Raw genomic sequence first — 18,281 nt, forward strand, 5'->3', positions numbered from 1 at the left:
CAGTGCTGATCTTCGTTTCTTGGCCCTTCAGCCAGAACGTGCAATGGGGGCCAACCATCCTGTGCTTTCGCACACCCTTCCTGTTTACCTTTTCCAGATTTCTCCAGGTACCCATTTAAAGCTGGGTCGACTCTGGCTTAGCTTACAGAGTCTGAGCTACTATAGGCAGCAGCTCTATTCTGGATATTTTTGGAAAAGCCTCAAAAATCAATAATTGGCTCTTTGTTTTTTCGATTAGCCAAGTACCTTCTCTAAAATTAACACCATGCACACAAAGTAGCTTTCTAATTCGGCCCTAGAGCTTAGTTGACCTAGTAGCAGTTAGTAGCAGCTAATCTTAGTAATTGAGCTTAGTTAAAGACTAGTAGCAGTTGAAAAACTTTTTAACCGGTGATAAACCAAACCTTAGTTCTAACACGCGAATTGGCAAGTGCGCTATTTTTAGTTTCTATTCCTTTTTTTTTTTTTTCAGAAGCTATTGAATTTTTTTACTGAATTTTTACACACTTTTTATTTTTGTTCTCTTTTTTTACCTTTGTTTCTATTCTTTTCTATCTCTTACTCAGTCATTGTACTCTAGCAGTATCAAAAAAATTTTGAAATTTATTAAAATATTAGTATTATACGCTATTTAATTAATAAGTTCATTTATTTTTTTATTTTTTCAGAAGCTATTGAATTTTTGTTTTACTGAATTTTATACACACTTTTTATTTTTGTTCTCTTTTCTTATCTTTGTTTCTATCCTTTTCTATCTCTTACTCAGTCATTGTACTCTAGCTGTATCAAAAAAATTTTGAAATTTATTAAAATATTAGTATTATATTCTATTTAATTAGTAAGTTCATTTATTAATTTTTCTTTTTTCAGAAGCTAAAGAATTTTTTTTTACTGAATTTTTTACATACTTTTTATTTATTTTTTCTCTTTTCTTACCTTTGTTTCTATCCTTTTTGATCTCTTACTCAGTCATTGTACTCTAGCTGAATAAAAAAAAAATTTATTAAAATACTACTTTTATATGCTATTTAATTAACGAAAGAAATCTACTGTGATTTTTTTTTACTTTTTTTTTGTAATTTTTACACTGCTATATGTTCATGAATATGGTGTTATCAGTTTTATGTCAGCTTTTAAGAATATTTTTTCTTTAGAAAACCAGCCCCCTTCGTGTGGTTTTTGCAAGTTTGCTTATTATCCTTTTTAAAAATAGGAATATTCTAAGAAAAAGCAATTATTCTGCTTTAGTGTTTAAACTTACGAGGGAGATCACAATGATCATAAGAAGGACAACATCTTCCAGGTACATTAATTCCTTCACAGTCATTTCTTGTGAAGCAATGAATCTTCGAGCAGAGAAGGTCACCGCCTTGACAAAAGCAGACATCACATGGCTTCTGTCGACTTAAAATCTTTTGGCCACTCTTGTAAATCTTCCCGTCCTTTTCACAATCTGAAAGTAAAGGTGGGAGTTTTAATTCTACGTCGTAGGGCAAAAGCTTTGATCCTGCTTCAAGACATTTTGAAATATAAATTTCAGCATACAAGATAGAAAATTCAAAATACAAATTTTGATTCAAAATACAAATTTTAGTCAGAGCGCCAGATTCTGTGTCGTGCACCCACCCATGCCAGAAGGTACAAAAATGCTGAGGACGGATCCTAGGGTAGTCGACCATGCTGAAAACGAATATCATAGGGCGCATGTTCGCCGTTGGGGCGTTTCTGAGATATAGGCCAAAAACGCCTAATTTAGCCTATAACTAAGTGTGACGATTCAGGATTTTTTTTGCGACTTATTGGGTTGAGGAATCTGGCGTAATGTTATATCAATCGAACGAAGAGATCTAGATCTACAAGAATGTGATTTTTAAATTGAAAAAGAAACACTATTTTTTTTATCTATTTACTGCAGTTTCAAAATGAGTGCTGTAAAATTCCACAAATATCTCAAAGAAAGGCTAAAAATTCGAAATTTCTTTAAGGTAACAAATTCCGTACAATTTGAGCTAAAAACATATAAAATATTTTTATTTTTAAAAGTCTGCGATTTATTTTGTAGTGTCACTGAAATGATCACTAGCCGTATCGTGAAAAGGGACATAGTATTTTTTTTCTTTTTCAAAGGGTAGGAATACTTCAAACTTCCTAACTGTTTAAAATTTTTAACTTTTACTTAAAAATAGAAACAGGTTAAAAAAATTTTTGACTAATTTTTTTTTTTTTTTTATTTTTTTTTTTTTTTATTTTTAGAATGGACGAATTTGTTTTCTGGTGTACTAAGGCGTCTGCAATTACCTTTTTGGGACCTGATTTGCCATTAATACGACTGAGCTATTTACTACATGAAAGAATTCTGCTTCACAGATGGATTCAGTCGGCGCATTGGAGTTCTCTTACTCGGCCTGCCCGTAAAATTGGGTAATAGTAACTGATTAGGGACCTGTTGTAATTAAAAGTTTTTTTTTTTTTTAGAATGGACGAATATGTTTTCTGGTGTACTAAGGCGTCTGCAATTACCTTTTTGGGACCTGATTTGCTGACTCGAAAAATTCGAGTTTTTAGCTTTTCTGTTAGAAATTTGTTGACAAAAATCTGACTTTTTTTTTAAACTGCAGTAAAAAGTGTACTAATTTTTATTTTATTTTACAAACAAAAATCATATTCGTGTAGCCCCAAGTCTCTTCCTTCTATTGATGTAAGAGTACGCTGGATTTGACCAATCTTGTCTGTAAGAACAAAATTAGATTCATCAAACCCCATTATAGGCCAAATTTGGCGTTTTTGGCCTATATCTCGGAAACGCCCCAACGGCGAACATGCGCCCTACGATATTCGTTTTCAGCATGGTCGACTACCATGGGATCCACCCTTAACATTTTTGTACCTTCCGGCATGGGTACTAATCGAAATAAGCGAGATACAGAATCTAGCGCTCTGACTATTTTGTTTCCACATAAATTTGTTCCCAAGTGTCAGCTGCCAATACTTTATTTCTATGAATTCTGTTAGATCTTTTATACAGATAGAAAAACAAGTGCTCTTGACAGGTCCGTACGCAAGGCAGGGCCGTAATTTGCTATGGGACAGGGGGCAACTACCTATCCCAGACCTTAGTTTGCCTTGCAAACCTCAGATTGCCCCCTCTGGACCCATTCCCCCCAAGCTGAAATTTAGTTTCTCCAAAAATATTGTCAAACTAAGATAAGCCTGCATAAATCAAGCATCTTCAAAACGGGATGGATTTCTTTAGTATACATTTACCTTTTTTGTTACTATATGGCACATTTTTCAGTTCTCAATGTCATTTACACTTGATTCGGGTAAATTAGCTCAAACTTTGCACCCTCCCCCCAGCTTTTGATGAAATTGCACAACTGACGCAAGGGCGAGGGTGAAAGCCGTAGACCCACGACAGAACCCTGCGAAACACCATTTTTAATAAAATACTGACCAGGAATGACATATTTAATACAATTCTAACACATCTTTCAGTTAAAAACTTTCAATCCACTTGATCTGTAAATCTCTGATGTCCAAATATTCTAATCTACGTAATAAAATTCATGAATGTCCTGTATCAAACGCCTTTCTAAAATCTGTTTAAGGACAAGTATTCACAAAATCTGACAGGTACTGAGCAGCATGGGATGTCGAGTGATTCTACCTGAATGCGAATTATGCTTCAAAAAGAAGCCCTTTTTTGTCAAAAAAGCATACAAACGGCGGTTCACAATTTTCTCTATTATCTTAGAGTATAATGGAAAGATAGAAATAGCTTTCTAATTCTCTATATTCGACTTCACACTTCCTTTATGCAGTGGGATCAATTTCACCTCTTTGGCGTCTAGGAATGTTCCAGTTCGTAGCGAAACTTTTATGATATGGAGCAGACAGGTAGAGGGTGAATCATAACAGCTCCGAAGGTGCAAAGATTCAATCCGTAAGTACCAACTAAGTTAGATTTAATTGATTCGATCACCTTTTCTACTACTACTACTACTACTACTACTACTACTACTACTACTACTACTACTACTACTACTACTACTACTACTACTACTACTACTACTACTACTACTACTACTACTACTACTACTACTACTACTACTACTACTACTACTACTACTACTAACAACTCACCGCAGCACCATACCAACTGAGGCCAACACAGCTAGACATGCTCCTTCTCCAACCCAATCTATTCAAGGCCTCCCTCTTTACACCCTCCCAGGAAGCTCCCGTTTCCTTTAAATCTTTATTTATGACATCCTCCCACCCCAGACGAGGACGACCTGCTTACCGTTTAGCCACGGTTGGCCAAAAAAGGACAATTTTCGGCAATCTGTCATCCTTCATCCGCAGAACTTGGCCAAGCCATCTCAACCTTTCTTTCAGTTTAGCCCTAGAAAGTGGATTGAGCCAGATTTTTCGTACAACCTACTTTTTGAAATACGGTCACTCATCCACTTTTCGGAGTGCCCATGCTTCAAAGCCATATTTAGCCACTGTCATCACTCTAGCTTCCAGTATTCTAATCTTGGTTTGTAGACTCATCTTCCTATTCTTCCAAACTTTTTCTTTAGCTGTAAAGAAAACACCCTGAGCCTTGGCTATTCTATTTTTAAAATCTTCACTGCTAGTTCATCATTATATTATGGCTCAAACTGAAAATTCAGACCTTCTCCTCTGTTGTCAAAAATACCTTTTCCTGGAACCAATCCTTATGTTCTTTACCAACTTGTTTTATAGTTTCCTCAACTTTTGAAAAATACTCACAAAGCTGACCTGCGATTGCATGTTCATCTGTAATTTCCGAACCGTCAATTTCAAGCGCTTCTAGCTCAGAATCTTTCTTACTTTCCATAATCTCATTAATAATTCCCCATGTTCCTTTGGTATTACCTTGATTCACAAGTAATTTTTGCTCATAATACAGTTTTTTAGCCTTCCTTTTCAGACAGTTCACTGTATTTCTCGCTAGTCTGCATAACTCAAACCTTCATCAGTTTCTGAATCCCGATATTGTTCATACAAAGAATTCCGATTCATAACGTCTTGTTATCTCTGCTTCACTGTTCTAACTGGGCATATTTTATCAAAAGTCGGTTGGACAATAGAACTCATTATATCGAAAGCCTGTGACGTATCACCTTCAATTTCTAAAACTGGCTGCCAATTAAGACGGTTCAACTCCTCTGCAAACTTTTCTAGACTCTCTTTTTTCAGCTGTCGCACTTTATTTCAGTAAAAATGTTTACACCTTGAAAACTGGTTCAGTAATTAAAAAGCTTGCACAAGACAAACAAAGATATAAATAAAGCGTTTGAAGACCGACGCTTAGTTTGAAGAGTTGTTCCAGCATAATGAAAGACATTTCTCATGTCGTGCCAGACACACTGAAAGACTGTCAAATTTCAAAAGCTATCAGCGATGACATTGTGGTTGCAGTTTAATTTCCCATTCAGATAATGCCAAATTTAAGTAATAAAAATAAAAAACACCCCAGAGACTTCAAAATACAGTGAATTTCTTTGAAAATTAAATTTATAGAGTAGAGGATAGGGTTGATCTTCTTGAGCAGGGAAAACTAATTGATACCTTAATTTACTCTGGTGTGAAGCCAAAACCCAATTTCGAACTGATGGATAATCTTAATGAAGTGATAACAAAAATAATGAGTTGGTAAGATTTTAAAAAATGGGACATCTTAAAGATAATCAGTTCCATCTACCTATAACTCAAACTAAAAATGTAAAAATTACCCCCATCCTATCAAATTTTCAGTTATGGATATTGCTCGACGGGTTGCTGTAGCGAAAAGTAAGATGACTAAATCATGTGTGTTTGTATCTGAAACCTAACTAAAAAGCACCGTGATCTAATACTCCTTTGATCATAACTCCTCTCCTTTGATCAAAGAACTCCTCCTCTTTTGCTCCTCCTTCTCCAAGCTCATAACTCCTTTGATCTAAGAAATGCGATCATGGACAAGTTAAAGCTAAAATGCAAGGTGAAACTTATAATCGAAAAATAAACTATATGACCAAGAAAAGACCAAGATAAGACATTTTGAATCATTTGATTTTCTTTCCAACATACTTGCTGCAGGAACTCTACCAACTACATCCATCCCTACACGCCTAACTAATGTTGTAGCGTCTTCTCTGCCTTAGCCTGGTACAGAAGTGTATTTTAGTTACGGATATCTCGGATCATTTTTCGATATTCTCAGTTTGGGTTTTTAAGTATATGAAGAACAACAGGACTCGAGTCTTTATTCTTATTCTTCTAGGCTTGGTGAGAAAGAGTTATCTTGCTTGGATCTAAATTGGCGGAGAATTCATTAGAATTGGCAGTTGAATTGTATTTTTGATAAGGGATCGGATTTTCTTCTTTATTTTAGTCCTTTTATGGGTCGTAAGAGAGGCTGTTCTTGATATTATATTGCCCTAAATTATTCAAAGTCAAGTTTTTTTTTTAGCATTTCTGAGGTTTTTCTCAATTGTCTAGAATTCAACGGTCAAATGAATTAAATCATAGATCCAAAGAGTGGTGTGTTCGTTTTTTTTTTGTTTTTTTTCTTATTCTAATTAATGGAAATTGATGTAAACTTGAGACACGTAGGAGTCATGGCATTTTAAGGAGGCTAAAACACTCTTTTCCTGGATAAATTTCGAAAGTACTGTTTTACTGCTTGATCCAATCTTATTTTTCTTACTGTCCTATTGTATGTATGTCAACTTTTCCTTCTCTTTTAAAATTGCTTTCTGAGATTCGTAACGTAGCTAGAAATCTCTTTCAGGAAACTAATCGTTCCAGAGTTATCCCTTAACTCGGTCTCTAACTACTTTGTATTTCCTCGTGTGTTTTACTTTTTCTCAGCTTCATGCTGACCTCCCCCAGCCCTTAAGCATTCCGCCGACTTATACCTCTGATTAAAATAATTATAATCTTTGCAATATAAGAAAGCATATTCAAATTCCTTTTGCTTCTTCTGAAAGGTCAGATTTCAATCTTGTTATGGTGGGTCATATTATGAAGAATTTGATACCTGAATCGCCTCAAAGATGTCGCTCTTTTAGGCTGTTCAAAAAAACTGTGAAAACAATTGGTGGTTTCTCACAATTTACTAATTTTTTTATAATTTTTTTTATTATTCTCTCTTTTTTTAAGAATTCATTAGAATCTATCTAATCTATTTGATTTATTTAATCTACCCAATGTATTTCATTTTTGCGTTCAATAGTTTTTTTTTCCCTTTTCTCTCTGATTGAGTTTTTTGTCTAAACTAGTGACAAATGTGTCTTCCTCCTTCTTTAGAGTCCAAAGAGCCTTTAAGGGAATAGCATAATGCATTATTGTACATGGATTTCATCATGAGTAAACCTTATCTTATTTTCAACGATTTTATTTTAATTTTATTTTGACTACTTTATTGAATTAATAAGCCAGACTCGTTCCTGTTAAAACTTCGAAAATTCCATGGTTGTTTTATCGTTTTCTATTTGTTATGAGTTTTCTGTGTATGTTTGTCTTCTGATTCTGCTTATTAAAGGGTAAAAAAAACTCCAAATTGAAATTATTAATCATTTTTTCCCTCTTAGTAGACATAATGAAGCAATTGTTTCCTTTATCTCAGGGATAAGTTGTGCTCTTTTTAATGGCATATTTCTTTCATTTTTCACAGGAATACCCTTCAAATTTTAAAAACAATGAGCTATTTTTCTCAGAAATTCCAGTGCCTTATCATTCTAGATTTTTCACCGAGCTTTAGCTAATCTGAAGAGGAAGGGATATTTTTCTCATTAAGTAGAGAAGGGTATTTATGGCCCGTGGAAAGACATCACAAGAATAAACCAATGGTATCCAGGCACGCTTTTCACCACTTAAGTATAGGACGGTAGTTTTTCTCTTTCTCTAACGTTTAGTACTTCCAAACTATTCGTGACGGCCACATGGTAGTATGTGGAAACATTTTTGACTTACCACACTGATACTCGGGACAGCAAGCACCAGATCTTTGCAATGTGCGACACTTCTTATTTCTTGGTGGAGCGCATTGAAGCAAAGAGCAAGCAAAGCCTGGAGGTCGGCACACACAAAACTCACATTGATTAGAAGTTGGTACAGGGTCCCCATCTCTATATGCTGCACCATCGATCATGCAAACTGAAAAAAATAAGAGCAAATACAACTTCATGGAAAGGATTAAATACACCAAGGACGTCACCGGTGGGGGAGGGGGCTTAGGGTTTACACCCTCAAAAATCCACTTTAAAATTACGATGCTTTTGGTAATTTTAGTTACAATAACTAACTAAATTCTTTTAATTATTTTCCACCATCCCACGCCCCCCAAAAAAGACCTGCGTACTGGCTTTGAGAATACCAAAACTGTAAGCTCAACTACTCCAATAGCCTTACAGAAAAATGGAATTAATTGTCGAAGTGAACTTTGTAAAGGATTGTCTGAAAGGTGAACAGATATAGGAATGGGACTCTCTGGAGTTACACCCCTTCTACATATGAAAGAATATACACTCAACTTTTCAACATTTATTTTACTAATAAAGCTTTGCTTTATGCCCATCCACTAAAAATAGTACAAACACTCCTAATGGGCCATCAGTGAGTGATTAGAAGTTTCTGAAGCTATTACCAAGTGAGGCCAGGGGGACAAAAACTCAAGCGGCAAAAGCAATGCGAGAAAAAAGAGTCCCTTATTATAAATAGAGTTTTGTATATATCCAAACCAGAGCTGTTATCAAGGAACATCTTTATATGAAGGATTCATAGGCAGTGCAATAGAACTACCTAAGAAAAGAACGATGTTGGCACAATGTAGTATTTATTTTATTTTTGGTTTTTTTTTTAGATCATGGCCCTTCGCTTAGAAGGAATTGTTGTAGAAACTTCAAAGCTCATTCAATTGGAAATTGAGAGGACTACTAACCTTTTTGAGAGTCGAAAGTGATTGGAGGGCAAATAGCCCTGTCTACGTCCATCACCAGCCCAAATACATCCAACCAAAATTTTAGATAGCCATTTTACTGAGCGTAGTGAAAAGTCCAGAAATCGTGTCTTTGGGGATGACCACCCCCTCCCCCACCCTAAGTGTAAGGGTTTCAAGTTATTCCCTGGGGGGCATATAAAGTTTTTTTTTAGAAAGGGTGGTAGTATAAGCTTAGGATGGGGCTCATTGGACTGGTAATCAGAATTTCTAGTTCCTTTTTAAGAGTCAAAGTGATCGGAGGGCAGCTACCCTCCCCCAAAATGTCGTATATTACCAAAATGATGGTTTCGGGTTGACACAACCCCCAAAGGTTGTAAGTTATGCCATAGGAGAATACAAGGATTTTATGGAATGGATGGTCGTATAAACTTCAGATGGGGCTCATCTGATTTGAAATTGAAAGTTCTAGTGTCTTTATTAAGAGTGAAAAGTGATTTTAGAGCAAGCCAAATCACTTTGAGTAACTCATCGCAACCCTCCATGCCCCCCCCCCATGTCACCAAACACATTCAGTCAAAATTTTGAGATTGCAACTTAGTTCAGCGTAGTTGAAGGGTCCGGAAATTATGTCTTTGAGGATGACATTGAGCCCCCGACAGACCATAAGGCAAGGGCTGTAAGTTATATCCTGAGGGCATGTGAGATTTTTTTTAGAAAGGATGGTCGTATGTACTTTGGAGGGGGCTCAATGGGCAAGTAATCAAAAATCTATCCCCAGTGTTTTCCCGAAATGCATCCATTAGAAATTTGTAGATAGCCATTTTGTTCAAAACAGTCCATAGATCATATAATAAAGCCTTTGGGTTTTATACAAACCAAAAGAGCCTGGGGAAATGTTGAAAATTCAAAAGAACTGGAAGTTCTAGTTCTCTTTTAAGAGTTAAAAGTGATTAAGGTCAACTATACCCCTCCCAGCTACCTTTCTTTTCAACAAAAGCCTATTTTTGAAATTGTGAGATAGACATTTTCTCAAAGTGCTCCAAAGAACATATGACAAAACATCCAGGGTTGACACCTCCCCCCAGATCCCTGGAGCAAGGGCTTTAGATTGTAATCTATGGTTATATCCAGTTTTAATGGAATGGTTCGGCGTATAAACTTCAGATGGGGCTTATTTGAGATGAAATTTAAAGTTGTGGTATCCTTTAGAAGAGTAAAAGATATTTGAGAGCAAACGAAGTTTTGAGACATCATTTTTTTTTTCAGTATTGTTGAAAGTATCAGTAATTATGCGTTTGGAGATGTCAACCCCCAAGTTGAGGCCTCAGTATCAGTAATTATGCGTTTGGAGATGTCAACCCCCAAGTTGAGGCCTCAGGCCTCATGTTATTGAGAAAAGGTGTGCATGCTTGACTTCTACTCTCCTAAAATGTGAAAGGGCATTAAGGTGAGTCTTTCAGGAAATATTGACGGGAGTGTTGAACTAAATCAAAACATGTTATATGCATATGGATTGTCAAAAGGGCGTAGCTCAGGAATGACTGAGTATATTAATTTGGAACTTCGGGAAATGATAAAAGAGATGATGAATAGACCAAAAAGGCAATATTTGCACGCTACTACTACTACAGCTACCACTGCTTCTACTTCTATCACAATACTACTATTACCTCTACTATCTCTAGAACTACTTCTTTTGTCACGATTACTAATAAGGCTGAGGACATTTAAAATGAACATCTGATAAAACATTGAGGGGAAATTTGATCTAAATGAAAATATACTATTTGTATGCAGATTGTTGATACATGCTTATTAGCAATATCTTCGGAACGGCTCATCGTAACGAAATGAAACTTCAGGGGCCATGAGAGGGATATTCAGTTGACCAAAAAATCAGTTACCTGCAAGCAAAATATATCTGCTACTATTGCTATTACTACTGCTGCTACTACTATTACTACTGCAAATAATAATGCACTATTATTACTACTACTGTTCCTACTACTACCACTACTACTATGATACTAATACAATTAAGACTAAGCGTATTTATTTGAGAATTTGACAGAATATTGAGAGTGACTTTGAACTAATCTAAAACACATTCTGTGGATGCAGATTGTCAGAAGGGTCTATCTCAAGAATGAATTTGGGTATTAAGTTGGATCTTTCAGCGAACACTTAAAGGGCGAGAGCAATTGACAAAAAAAATAAGATATGCATGTCAATGTTATCAACTACTTCCACTGCTACATTTACTACTTCTGCTACTAAGCTACTCCAACTACTACTTCAAATGCAACACCTTCTAAGGCTTAGAGCATGAAGGTCTAAAGGGCATCAAAAGAGGGTTAAAATCGTACATCAGCAGTATTTTTGGAATGGCTTACCAGTTCCATCATGAAAAGGATGTTCAACTGACCTAGAGGCAAGATGTGTTTGTTACTGCTCCTATTACTCTACTTCTACTGCTGCCATGCTACTATCGACACATCCTCTACCTTTTCTAAAACTGTACTGTTCTTATCTTAGAACTTTGTCTACAGCATCTCTCAGTCTAAAAAGTATCATATTACCAAGTAATTTGCTATCTAAAATGACCAGACTAAATCCCTCGATATTACGACACTCACTCTTAACACCTTTCTTATACAGTGGCTTAATTAAGGTTTTCCTAAGATCGTTAGGAACTTTCCCGTTTTCAAAAATCATATTCATAATCTTCAGCAGCTTAATTCTAGCCTCAGAGCCACAGTATTTAGGAAACTCATTTACCACACGCTCAGCACCTGGAGTCCTATTATTTTTTAATCCTTTTAGGACTGTCACTAATTCTTCTTCCCAAAACAAATCTTCCTTCACATCCAAAGTATCACGAACTTTTTCATTTTCCTATATATTTTTTTCCTGCAACTGTATCTCGATTTAGCACATTCTCAAATTGTCCTACCCATCTCTCTTTAGCTCTTTCCTTATCACTAACTGTGGCCCCGTTCCTACCTTTAACTGGGACAAGTCTGGATTGACTATCTCAATTTGTTAACATGCCAGTACAATATTTTTCTATTGTGCCGTCTAGCTGCATCTTTCAGATCCTTGGCAATTTTACCCATGGCCTCAACTTCACACCTCCTTAGTTCATATTTTAATACTTTCTCCACTTTTGATCTACCTGTGCCCTCAGATGCAGACAATACACCAAAAGGGATTTGCAGTTCTTTCCGTTGGTGTGGCACTGTCATTCGTGGGCTTTTAAGGCCAATTCACAATGATATTTTACTAATAACGAGATTTAATTAGCGCCCTTTTGAGCCAATCAGAATTTTCTGTAGAATTTTTCGTCCAGTCAGAAAATCCCATGGGAATTCAAATTGGCTTGAATTAGTGCTAGTAATAAGTCGGCATTAGTAATATGTCTATGAGAATAGAAATTTGGGTATGCTCCCCTAGTTGAAATTGGCATATAGAAAGAAGCTGGGTGTGTCGGTGACAGTCGTATTAGTCTAATTCGGCCCACACAACTTTATATCTGCTAATTTCTTTTAAGAATAGAGCACAGAATTAAGGTATAATTAACAAGTTTCAAGCAATTTAGCTAACCCCCCTTCTCAAAGAAATAAAACGAATTTGGTCACTCGAATTAAATTTTTCACTTCTAATAATAATAATAATAATAATAATAATTTATTTATAGCCCACAAAATACTTTAAACTATGGAGTAAACACACAAAAAAAGAAAAAAACAAGACACAAACATAACAACATAAATAACATAACAGCATAACAACATACAACATAAGTAAATTACCTCAATTCAAAAAAATGGCCAAAGAGGGTCAAAAACACCAATCATTTGCCGAGTTTTAAGAGATATATCTTTATACAAATATTTCAGTCGCGAGGGCGCATCAACGATGTCAAATTTAGAAACGGCTGTATGATTCCGATACCATCGAGGCAGACGCAGCAGATACTTGCAATACTTAAAATATCCTGAGCGTATTTTCCTTGTATCCTTCTTGCGAAGGAGGAAAGCAAAACCAGAAAGATAAAAAACAGCAGGGGCACTAAAACTAGAATAAAGAAGGCATAGTCCTTTTCGGTTATACCGACCACGATTTGGTGAAATTTTCGCGTATCCAACCCGCATACTTTTCAGCACGCTGGACGTAATAGCGGAACAAGTAGACGAAAGTGACGTGGAAAAAGAGAGACCCAACCATTTAATACTTGCTGAACATGGTATAGTCGAAGAACCCAAGCAAAGAGGTGATGCTGGTGGAGGACTCCCAAAACACAAAAACTCACATTTGGAGGCATTAACTGAAAGGCCTACTGTGGATAATGCGTCTGAAAGCCGGTAAAAGTTGGTAATTAGACAATGTTTTGTAATTAGACAACGTGACTATTGCCTAAATTATCATTGTAAAAAATTGACGGTTGAAGACGTTGGAGACCCGAAGCTAAAACACATTTAAATATGCTCGGGGATAACACGGGACCTTGCCTAACGCCTTTTTTAACAGGAATATACTCCCCTACAGTACCATTCTACTTCACCCTAACTGATGAATTAGCACACCAATACTTAAGCACTGAAACAATAGAAAGGTTGACACCTGAGGCTGCTAAAGGAAGCAAAGCATTTGAATGAATTACATTGTCAAAAGCACTAGATATGTCAACAGTCAAATAATACAGGGGACTTTTTTGAACAACAGCTTGTTTCATTAGCCGACCCACAATATGGTGAGCTTTAACGCAGCCCATACCTTTTCTAAAACCAAGCTGGGAGGGTGTAAAATTGCAATTGGAGTTAATGGCCGGTAGCAGTACATATTCAAATAGCGTACTAAATAACAAGAGACAGTGATAGGACGGTAATTAGAGCAAGCACTGGGGCTGTGCTAAACACATCTGAAACAATAACTGCAAATGCTTCAGCAGTTCAGGACAATCATAAGCACAAAACTTGAAGCAAAGACCATCACTATCGAGAGACTCCGACTTATTCACTTGCTTAAGAGCTTGGAGTATAACACCAGATTCCACCGAGAACACTTGAGATGGGTTCATACGAATTGGGAGGATTGAGTTGACAAGCTTTGTAAAATGATTTTGGAGATTAATATTAAATGAAAGCAAAATATTTTTATAACGAGAAACAAAGTCACATAGCCGAAGAGACGAATTAATTGGAGGTGAACACTTTACATTGTTTATAACACGATCCCAGGATTTCTTGTCACAAGGACCATCCCAGGCATTCAGTCTCACTCCACGTAGGGGAATATTTGTACTCTCGTTTGGTTTTCTGTTTTATTTGATGTACTGAACCAGAAGAAGGACGATCACAGGCTATCCACATACGGCGCCAGAACTTAGCTTTTTGTTTAGCCATCTTCACTTTAGGATTAACTTTCCAAAGGGGATTGCGAGTACCCGTTCGCACGCACTCGGAGGGTACAGCTTTTTTAGCGGCAAACTTTAAACAGAACACTATTTGCTGATAATACGAGTAAATATCTATCCGAGTTGAAGTTGTACATACAGATGTTTGCAATAAGTGGAAAGGCACTTTAATAGATGATTAAATAAAAAAAAAACTAGTTTTTTTTTTAACTTGAAGTAAGGAGCGACATTGAAGCTTAAAACGAACAGAAATTACTCCGTATATGAAATTGGTTGTCCCCTCCGCAATCCCTCACTCTTTACGCTAAAGTTTTTAATTGTTTTAAAAAGTAGAATTGTGGCAAAAAGTCAAACTTTAGCGTAAAGAGCGAGGGATTGCGGAGGGGACAACCCATTTCATATACGGAGTAATTTCTGTTCGTTTTAAGTTTTAATGTCGCTCCTTACTTTCAGTTAAAAAAACTAGTTTTTTTTATTTAATTTCTGAACGTTTTTGAATTAATGCATGTTTGATTTTTGCTCTCCGTACATAAATTATTAAAATGAAATTTGCATATTAATTCTTTTCTTGGCTAAATGGCTTTCTCTTAGTTTTGATCTGACAATTTTGAGAAATAAGGGGTGGGGAAGGAGGCCTAGTTGCCCTCCTATTTTTCGGTTACTTAAAAAGGCAACTAGGACTTTTAATTTTTAATGAACGTTTTTATTAGTAAAAAATATACGTAACTTAAGAATTAACTTACGTAACAAACTTTCATAACCTTATATTTTTATTATGTATACGAGGGGGTTTGTCCCCTCGTTAATACCTCGCTCTTCGCACTAAATCTTAAGTTTTGTCCCAATTCTTTAAGAATAACCCCTGAATCAGAAAGGCCGTAAAATAAATAGTTGAAATTACTAAAAATACTTAAGCATAAAGAGCGAAGTATTTATCTCCTCCTAAATACCTCGCTCTTTATGCTAAAGTATTTTTAGAACTCCTCATATGCGTAATAATCTCTGTTCGTTTTAAGTTTTAATGCTACTCCTTACTTTCAATTGAAAAAACTTTTTCATGTTTATATTTTCATTGTTTTTTTTTTAATAGTAATGCTAGAAAATCTGTGCCCTTTTCATTGAATTTCTCTTCCCCCATGAAATATTCCTCCAGGGAAAGATCCTCCCACATAGTCTCCTCCCCTCAAACCCACCCCCAAACCAAAAAAATCCCCCTGAAAACGTCAGTATACTTCCCAATAACCATTACTGTATGTAAACATTGGTCAAAGTTTGTAACTTGCAGCCCCTCCCCCAGGGACTGTGGGGGAGTAAGTCATCCCCAAAGACATAGTTTTATGGTTTTCGACTATGCGGAGCAAAATGGCTATCTCAAGATTTTGATCCGTTGACTTTGGGAAAAAATGAGCGTGGGAGGGGGCCTAGGTGTCCTCCAATATTTTGGGTCACTTAAAAAGGGCACTAGAACTTTTTATTTCCGTTAGAATGAGCCCTCTTGCAACACTTTAGGACCACTTGGTCGATATGATAACCCCTGGGAAAAAAAACAACAAACAAACAAATAAACACGCACCCGTGATCTGTCTTCCGGCAAAAAATACGAAATTCCACATTTTTGTAGATAAGAGCTTGGAACTCCTACTATAGGGTTCTCTGATACGCTGAATCTGATGCTGAAATTTTCGTTAAGATCCTATGACTTTTAGGGGGTGTTTTCCCCTATTTTCCAAAATAAGGCAAATTTTCTCAGGCTCATAAATTTTGATGACATAGACTAAACTTGATGAAACTTATATATTTAAAATCAGCATAAAAATTTGATTCTTTTGATATATGTTTTAGCATCGAAGTTCCGTTTTTTAGAGTTTCGTTTACTATTGAGCCGGGTCGCTCCTTACTACAGTTCGTTACAACGAACTGTTTGGTAATAACTGGGACAATGTCAATACATAAAGTGGAACATTGGTATTTTCCCAATTTAACTTTGAGAACCACTTGGGAGAGTTACGTTGCACAGAGCTTGCCATGGAGCAATTCTGTGCCAAGAAGTGAGATGAAGGGAGGGGTGTTAAATTCTATGTCAAATGGAGGGGAATGTATTCCTATATTCTCCCCTAGATTAGAAAAATGAACATTTTCATTAGAAAATAATCAAAAACACACAGAATTACCCTCCCACTAGAGTTTGGATAACATATTTCACTTCCTTACCCCTAGGTTTTCATGGACTGTGGACCGTCAGCGGCCTATTTTCTTCATAAGAACAAAAACAACAGTCTGGCTAGTGTAGCGTAAAAAGCACCTCCTTTAGTCTTAATACCCACCCAAAGAAATCCTCGGCTTTGATCCCACCCTCTCCATCGAGAAAACATAAAATAAGGTATTTGATTTATTACCTTCTATTATATTGGTCTTTATTAACATTCCAGCGCAGTTGACGATATTTGGGGAAGCTTATTAAAAATCGCCATCGGTTGAGAAAAACTGCTTACTAATGTTCCGATCTTTTTCTGTATATTCGGTGGTCATAAATCTCCGAAGATTTATGAGAGCACTAACATAGCTCAGAATATAATGAACCGTTATTAAAAGCGTGTTATCGGCTCCTAAATTTTTCGTCTTACCGGTTTCTTAAATATGTGTTAGTAAGGGATTTGGGTTCTTTTTATTTAGATACTAAATACAACTACAATATGGGTGTGCCCGGCTGAGAGTTTAGCTCTAAGACACTGAACAATTAAGCTCTTTAATAGATTAAATAAAAAAACAAGTTTTTCAACTGAAAACAAGGAGCCACATTAAAACTTAAAAACGAATAAAAATAATTACGTATATGAGGGGGTCTCCCCCCCCTTCAATAGCTCGCTCTTTATGCTAAAGTTTGGATTTTTCTCAGTTCTTTAAGAATGACCCCTGAATCACAAAGGGTTTAATTAGAATAAATAGCTCTTTTGAAAGTACTAAAAAAAACTTTAGCGTACATAGTAAGGCGTTGAGGAGGGTACAGTCCTATTCATATACGGAGTAATTTCTGTTCGTTTTAAGTTTTAATGTTACTCCTTACTTTCAGTTGAAAAAAACTTGTTTTTTCATTTAATTTCTGATCGTTTTTTAAATAATCCTGGAGAATCCGGCATCTCCTTCATGTAAAATTCCCTTCCCCTATGAAAAATTGCTCCATGGCTGTCTCAAAATTTCGATCAGGTGAATTTGGAAAAAAATGAGCGTGAGAGGCCGCCTAGTTGCCCACTTAAAAATGGCACTAGAACTTTTAATTTTCGCTCAAATGAGCCCTCTTGCAATATTCCAGGACCATTGGGTTGATATGATCGCCCCTGAGAAGAAAAAAAATGAAAAAAAAAAACATAAAACAAATAAACACGCTTCAGTGATCTTTCTTCCGGGGAAAAAAAAATACAAAATTCCACATTTTTGTAGATAGGAGCTTGAAACCTCTGCGGTAGTATTCTCTGATACGCTGAATCTAAGGGTGTGATTTTCATTATGATTATATTACTTTTAGGGGGTGTTTCCCCATTTTATTGAAAATAATATAAATATTCTCAGGCTCGTAACTTTTGATGGGTAATGCAAAACTCGATGAAACTTATACATTTGAAGTACGTAGGGGGAGCTTTTCGTAGGGTTAATGGCGCCCCGGGAAAAATTAATCACAGCTCCTCCCTCCTGACTGAAATATTAGCAAAAAAAAAAAAAAAAATCAGAATCAAAGTAAAAATTTGATCAAAGGGGGCTGAGACTGTATACAGAACCATTTGAAAGGGGGAAAAAAGGGGTAATGATTTATGATGACGATTATCATAGGCAGTGCAATAAGGCTGCCTAATTAAAGAGTGACTTGGGCAAAATATATTATTGTTTTCACCAAGACACTTCGTTTAGTAGGAG

General features: G+C 36.1%; 1 protein-coding gene across 1 annotated transcript in view; it reads right to left on the minus strand.

Annotated features, from left to right (window-relative positions):
• LOC136041199 (serine-rich adhesin for platelets-like) overlaps positions 1–18,281 on the minus strand; it is a 46,086-nt gene that overhangs the window by 6,332 nt on the left and 21,473 nt on the right. The window contains exons 3-4 of the mRNA XM_065725772.1: positions 7,990–8,172; positions 1,262–1,453 (exon numbers count right to left, since the gene is read on the minus strand). Coding sequence (XP_065581844.1) covers positions 1,262–1,453; positions 7,990–8,172 — 375 coding nt within the window. The remainder of the gene's footprint in view (positions 1–1,261; positions 1,454–7,989; positions 8,173–18,281) is intronic.

Source organism: Artemia franciscana, unplaced genomic scaffold (genome assembly GCF_032884065.1).
Source record: "Artemia franciscana unplaced genomic scaffold, ASM3288406v1 PGA_scaffold_1179, whole genome shotgun sequence".
NCBI classification, from domain to species: domain Eukaryota; kingdom Metazoa; phylum Arthropoda; class Branchiopoda; order Anostraca; family Artemiidae; genus Artemia; species Artemia franciscana.